The 7,979-nt window shown below is 28.9% G+C and overlaps 1 protein-coding gene across 1 annotated transcript; it reads right to left on the bottom strand.

Annotated features, from left to right (window-relative positions):
* Positions 1-252: 252 nt before the first annotated feature.
* On the bottom strand, positions 253-1,449 carry LOC136089971 (piggyBac transposable element-derived protein 4-like). The gene has a single exon (XM_065816074.1). The coding sequence runs from the start codon at positions 1,447-1,449 to the stop codon at positions 253-255; it is 1,197 nt and encodes a 398-aa protein (XP_065672146.1).
* Positions 1,450-7,979: the final 6,530 nt, after the last annotated feature.

Raw genomic sequence — 7,979 nt, 5'->3', positions numbered from 1 at the left:
TTCCTTATTTAGATAAGTAGAAAATAACAAGCCCACACTTTGTTTAAAGCAAAGAAAAATTTTTCAAGTTATTTTATTTATTATATTTAGTCAACACAAGTAGTTATATATATATATAATTTTAAAAATAAAACTATGAATGCCACATATTTCAACAATTAGAGACTGAATCAAGGCATAAATGGACATTGCATAATGAACAAAAAACACGTGATCTACGAATACCTTTTGAATGGCGCTGGGACTGACCAACTAAAGTAGTTTTTCGAACATTTTCAGAACAATTTTTGCAATCTCTGGGCTTATCGTTAACCAAAGGTTTATGAACTCCAACATTTGTATGTCGTAGTGTAATGTGTTCATTTGAATTACTTGGTCTCCCACTATTATCCACTTAGATCTAGTACTTCCTATTAATTGATCAATAAGTTCCTCACGAAAACTTTGATGACTGCGGGCACGCTGGTCAGTAAACCAAGACTCTAATACAAATGCATTATGAACACATATTTCCAATAGGTGGTAAAAGATTCGCCTATACCATTTACTTGATTTTCTTCCACAATTATAATACTTCATGATTTGGTCTGCTGAATCTACACCACCCATTTTGGCATTGTAATCTTTAATTGCAGGGGGGTATGGAACATTTATTCCTCCAACTGCCCCTTTTTTTCCTTTCCGCTTTACATATATCGTACTGTTTGCAACTTCATCATCATAATTTGGATAGTGAATTGTTGAAAGTATATGAACAGGCTTGCTGTCAATCCAGACCTGCGCTAAAACCGGACCACACATTCGCCAATCACTATACCCGCGTTGCAACTTCATTTTTGTTCTCATTATAATCTCCTTGGGAAATTGGCTGCGATCAACTCGTGCAGTACCTGTTGCATAAACTTTATTTTCATAAAGATACTCAAGCAAACCAACTTTGGTGTAATAGTTATCTAAATATAGATGGTATCCTTGTTTTAAAACATGTTGGGTTAGTTGACGGACAACAGTTCCTGCAAGATCATGGTCCTTTAGTCCATCAATATCTTTTCCAGTGTAAATCAAGAATTCTGATATGTACCCGGTAGCTGACTCTGCCATTACCCAAGCTTTTATTCCAAATCTTGTACGTTTGCTTGGAATAAATTGTCGGAAAGAGATTCTTCCTTTAAAAGGTATCATACTCTCATCAATGCAAATGTCTCTTTTTGGTTTATAAAGATTTCTGAATTTAGGACAAAGGTCATCTAGCAACATACGTACCTTGAAAAGTTTGTCGTAACCTTCATTACCCCTGGGTATTGCAGCTGTCTCGTTGCAAAAATGAAGGTAACGGTGAATTTGTCTAAATCGATCACGAAACATTACTTTACTAAAAGATGAAATAGCAAAAAACCATTGCTTTTGTCTCCAGTAATCATGGATACGAGGAAGTTTCAATATTCCCATGGCTAAACAGATTGCTATAAATACTTTGATATCATTTGATGTAACATCAACCCATTCTATGCTTTATCGGAGAAGATTGTAATCTTCTTGAATGGTAGTTATTTGTTTCAGCGACAAGTTTTTGTATTAAAGCATTATCAAAGAAAAATTCAATGAGATGGATTGGTTTGATATTTCCATCACAATTAGGTATTGCAGATCTTCTAAATGTTGTTCCTGGTGTTGCTATAAATGGAATAATAGTTCTAATAGTTTTAATTTTTTTCCATTCTCTATTATCTTTACTAATATTAGGCTTCTTAGTCTTAATGGTATTAAGTTGTTTACTTGTTTGTTGTTTACGGATTTTTCTTTTATTATTTACAGTACCATTGTTATCAGCAAATGCTATTGTATAGTGTCTTTTATTATTAGTTCCTGAATTAATAATAGAAAAATCCACACCTATTTTTTCTGTTGAATCATCTTCGGAACAAACATATTCTTCAGATGATGAAGATGAAATTATTTCTGATGATGATGACCGACTTGCTGACAATGCCATAGTCAATGGAGCTGTTGTTGAGCAAATATCAGTTTTATTCTCTTGGAATTCGTTGTCATCAGACTCTGAAGACTCAGAAGACAAATCACTAACATCGTCCATTTCATCAAGGATTCGAAGAGCTTCATTCGGATCATTTATAATCCTATTTCTCAAAGCCATCTGCGCTGAAAACGTCTAACAACTACATATATTTTTGTCAATTATCTTTAGTGTTTTAAACATGAAAACTATCCGTGAATTGAAAGTTCCAAATTTCCTAAGCTCAATTTATATGTCTACAAGCACAAAAGTTTATTATTTAAGACTAAAAAGGGTTGAACTAACTTTTAGAGAGGTGTTTTGATTGGTATGTCCAAGGCGCGCATATGTGCGCCTTCGGCACGAAAACTTGTTACAAACAAATTAAAAATTATATTACAAATTATGACAAAATAAACTTCCTAATATTAAAATATTAATAATAATAATATAGTAAGTTAGATAGATAAATTTATAATATAATGAGATGTGGGGCCATCCATAAAGGACGTCATGCAAATAGGGGGGGGGGGAGGGGGTCCAGATTAAAAGAACAAAAAAGAACAAGGGGGAGGGGGGTTATCAGAAAAGGACGTCACTTTATATAATTTTTTTTATATAAACATGTGTTTTGATGGAGTTAACGTAAGGTAATGTTATACTTTTATCTATCGTAATATAGGAAAGAAATTAGTGTTGATATTTATTTAAATTTTATTTTTGTATAAAAAATATATTGAATATATTACAATTAACTATATATTGCTCAACCCTTGGTAGTTTCTCGTATCATACGTATAGTTAGTTGATCGCTACGGGTTTTCGTGCTAATTCTTTTTGCGTAATTCGTCCCCAAGGACTTAGTGTTAATATCATATATGATTTTTAATTTAAGTTTTACAAATATTTGTCCAAAGGGAATTGCTTGCGTAGCAATTAATAATGATTGTCTAAAGCGAATATTACAAATGATTGTCCAAAAGGAATTTGACGGGAAAAAACACATATTTACTTTTTACAGTATTTGTGTTAATAAGACAGAATTTCAAAGATCGTTTTCCTTCAGTATTTTTTCTTATCGCTTCCAATATTCAGAGCACCATTCCTCGATCATTGAAATCATTCAAATCTCCTCCTTACAATCTGTTTTGTCCCTCTGTGCAATCAGTTTGTCTCAGAAAATCTGCAAGCTCTGTAACTTGTATTTTGCCTCCCAAGTCATGCTCAAAAAGCATGTCAACTTTACTCATTCCAATGTTATTAACCAAATGACTACTACTGTTTTGCAAGTCAGACCTGTTCGCATTGCCGCCAAGCGCAAAAGAGAGTTAATGGCCGTAGTTGCAGTAGAAGAGAACGCGGCCTTTGCTGAATGGTTCCATGAGGACGAAATCGAAACGGAGAGCCTTCATATTCCGAATGATTCAACTGTTTCAGACGAACCGGACTGCTCTTTTCCAATCATATCAATTGACGATCACTTAAAAAATCCTTGGATAGATGATGAGTGAGGCAAGTTGATACACTGGTACACTTTGATTAAATTTAATATGTCGGATAAGACTAAAGTATTATTAAATAATTTTTTTTTCAGAAAGGCAAAAGAACAAAAACATACGTGGAAATACCTAATCAGATTCTGAATGATATTTATAGGGGTTGTGGGGGGGGGGGGGGGGGGGTGCGAACAAATTTATGACGTCTTTTTAAGGGGGGGGGGGGTATAGGCAAAAAGGACAATCAGTGACAAAGGGGGGGAGGGGTCAAAAAATGCCTTATAAATGGTGACGTCTTTTATGGACGGCCCCTGTTTGTTTATTTAAAGAAGGATTTTCCCATTTAATATGAAGTGCTTCTTTTATTTTTAATTTGTTAATGGTAGAGGCAGTATCTAAAATCTGAATGCAATCATAATTAGTTAGTGTTTTACAATTAATGGAAAAATTTAAATATTTAAAAATATGCGATTGCTTGTCACTCGTAAGGTCCTCATTTATCCGTGTTGTCAAATGACTGGAGGTTTCTCCAATATAACTGGCGTTACAGCCAGCACAAGAAAATTTGTAGAAACGTTAGATTTAAGCATCTTAGGAAGTGGATCTTTTATGCAAAAATTGTTTTTTAATTTATCGATTGTGAATATAAATTTGATTATTACATTTTTACAATACTTTTTAATAATTTTATCAATTTTAGTTTTAGTGAAATTTGAGTAAAATCCAATAAATGGAAGCTTTAAATATCTTGTTTTTTAAGAGAACTAACAATAATTATGATGTTGAAAACTTATTTACTAACATTCCACCTAATGAAACTATAAATATAGCAACAGAATTGTTTTTTAAAGATGAAACTTTATTTTTCTTTATTTTTCTAAAACTCATTTCAAAAAATTACTTCAAATTTCAACGTCAGGTTCTCATTTCTTATTTAACGGAAAATTTTATGATCAATTAGATGGCGTTGCAATGGGTTCTCCTTTAGCACCAATTTTAGCTAATATGTTTATCGGTTTTCATGAACAAACGTGGGTTAATAATTGCTCATCCTCCATACCGATTTTTTATAAACGTTATGTGGATGACATAATAGAAATTTTTAATTCAGAGTTTGAAGCGCAAGAATTCTTTAAACATCTCAATAGACAATACAAAAACTTAAGATTTACTATGGAAAAAGAAAAAGACAACCAAATTCCATTTTTGGATGTTCTTATTAATAAGTTTAATTCACTCTCTACATCAGTTTATCACAAAAAAACATCAACGAGTCTTTTACAAAATTTCTTCAGTTTTGTCCCTTCATGTTACAAAACTGGTCTTATACGTTGCTTGATTGATCGAACATATAAAATTAACAACACGTGGTTTGGATTTGATAAGGATATAAAAAATCTTTCTTTAGTTTTAAAAAATAATCAATTTTCGCAAAAGTTATCGACACTGAAATTAAATTATATGTTGAAAAGAAAATTAATCCACCTGTTATAAATACTGTTGATAATACTAATATAAGATATTTTAAGCTTAATTATATTATAAATTTATCTATCTAACTTACTATATTATTATTATTAATATTTTAATATTAGGAAGTTTATTTTGTCATAATTTGTAATATAATTTTTAATTGGTTTGTAACAAGTTTATTTGTCCGTTAATTTTTCTCTGTATTGTCTTCAGTTTTTAAATTTATTTACCAGAGTTTTAATTGTAAATTAAATCTTTTGAAAATGTAGTAAGTCTACGAAACATGTCAAGAATAAAAAATATTTTTATTTCTATTACAATTTTTACACATATATATATATATATATATATATATATATATATATATATATATATATATATATATATATGTAAATTATGTTAGTGTATTTTACAAATAGAGTGCTCAATGTTCTTAAAGAACAGAGCAATAATAAATCTCAAAAAAAAAAATTTTTTTTTTGAGATTCAGTAACTCTTCCTGATGATCCAGCAATGGTGAAACTTCAAGTAGAAGATAAAAGTTAGATAAGTGTTTTTTACTAATTTATATATATATATATATATATATATATATATATATATATATATATATATATATATATATATATATATATATATATATATATATATATATATATATATATATATATATATATATATATATATATATATATATATATATATATATATATATATACAGTTGTGGCCAAAGTCTGTTGTATGCTCAAATATAACTGCATTTTGCGTCATTTTGCTGTTTTAAGCGTGTTGAAAAGCCTAGAAGTGAACCAAAAAGCTGTTGGGTTTATTGATTGAACTGATTGAAATAATCTTTTATTTAAAAAGATGAAATAGTTTCATTTCTATTAGTTTATGTTGTGTTCTTTGTTTACTTTTAGATCAATAATTTCATACCAAAATGGAATTTTCACCTAAAAAACGTGGTCATATTGTTGCATTAGTTAACTCGGGTTTAACACAAGTAGCTGCGTTAATGTTTCCCAGCAAGTTGTGTCATTGGAAATGAAATGTTGACGAGAGACAGGTGATGTAAAATCAAAACGTCGAACCGGACGCCCTACCGTTACAACTCATGCTGCAGATCGAGCAATAAAACGATACGTTTTGAAGAACCCAATGATATAATCCTCTACCGTAGCAAATCAACTGCCACACAGAGTTAGTGCAAGAACCATTCGACGACGTATAAGTGACACTTTTAATCTATAGGCATACCGACCTGCACGAAAACCGCTGTTATCGAAGAATTTACGTTCGTGATGAAATTCAAACATTACACTTGTGAAATGTGGAATGAAGTAATGTTTAGTGACAAAAGTAACAAAATTATTTTCTGCAGCACCAAGATATGTTCGCCGTCCTGCCAATAAAAGATTTGATTCAAAGTTTTGCATATGAACTGTTAAACATCAGCATACTTGATGGTATGGGGCAGATTTTCAAAAACAGTTTGCATAAGCATAAGCTATGTAAAGTTTTATATTTTAGGAATTAAAAAAAACAAACAAGACAAGCATTTTTTAGAAACACATTAAATTAAATATACATGAAATTTAAGTTAATTTGAATTCACATTAAACTAAAAATTAATCAAGTTAAAATGTTACTTGGTTTTTTTACGTACACTAAATTTAAAATAAAACTATTTTCTAGAAGACTATAAGTGTCGTCATATTTGTTGTTTCAATATTTCAACCCTTTAGGGTTATATATAATACCTATAGGTATATATATATATAATAGGATTGAAATAGTGGAGTTTTAATTGTAAATTAAATCTTTTGAAAATGTAGTAAGTCTATGAAACATGTCAAGAATAAAAAATATTGTGATTTTTATTAAAATTTTTACAAATATATATATATATATATATATATATATATATATATATATATATATATATATATATATATATATATATATATATATATATATATTATGACGACAATATAGTCTTGTAAAAATTATTATGACGACAAATATAGTCTTGTAAAACTATTATGACGACAAATATAGTCTTGTAAAAAATACTAGTCGGATTTCACTAATTTAGATACCAAACTGCATTAGTAGCTGGTAATGTACAGTTGGACAATGCTTATTGATATTTATTAGTATTATATATGATTTTATATTTATGTTACTTTATGTCTTTATAACATATTGTTTAAGATTCCAAATTTTTTGAATTTACTTAATTTTTATCTATTTTAACTTTAATGGCATTGAAGTGAGGGTTAATGTTATATCTAATTTTGTTAGAACTATTTTCTCTTCTTTGTTCATTTAGATTGCTAAAGTAGACTTTTTTCAGTTTTCATTGTCTAAAAGTTGTCCTTTGTTTGTATTAATTTTTTTAAATGTAATTTGACATTTAATGATAACGGTGAAAGATATTCATTCCTAAATTTTCTTGATTCAAATTTATTATTTTGTTTAAATTTTTTCTCTTGATGATTTTATAAAACTCCTTAAGAAAACGATTTGATCGTTAAAAGCACAGTATCATGTTTTTACGTAACAGAAGCTAGATTTTAAATATTTTTAACGTTTAAAAACTTTAAGATTTACAAACTATGATTTTATAAAGTAGGTACTCTGTAGGGTATAATTGAAATAAATTTTGATATATGCTGATATATATATTAATCTACTTTGATATATATATATTAATCTAAATATTATATTGATGAACTTCAAAAATTCAATTAATAATTAATTAAATCAAAAGTTAAATCAGTATGATACAACTTTTAAGTTATGTAACACTGAGAGATAAATAAATGAAATTTATTTATGATTTTTTTTTGTTGTTGTTGTAGAAAATATAATCAATAGTTATTATATAAAATTATTTCCCTCCCATGGGACACAAAGCTCCACAATCTAGCAAACCTGGCCTTTGAGCTAATGTATAGATTCAAACATGTTTACTTTAAATTTAGAGATTTTAA

The sequence above is a fragment of the Hydra vulgaris genome, chromosome 13, assembly GCF_038396675.1.
Source record: "Hydra vulgaris chromosome 13, alternate assembly HydraT2T_AEP".
In the NCBI taxonomy this organism is placed as follows: Eukaryota; Metazoa; Cnidaria; class Hydrozoa; order Anthoathecata; family Hydridae; genus Hydra; species Hydra vulgaris.
This window is presented reverse-complemented; position numbering and strand designations above follow the sequence as displayed.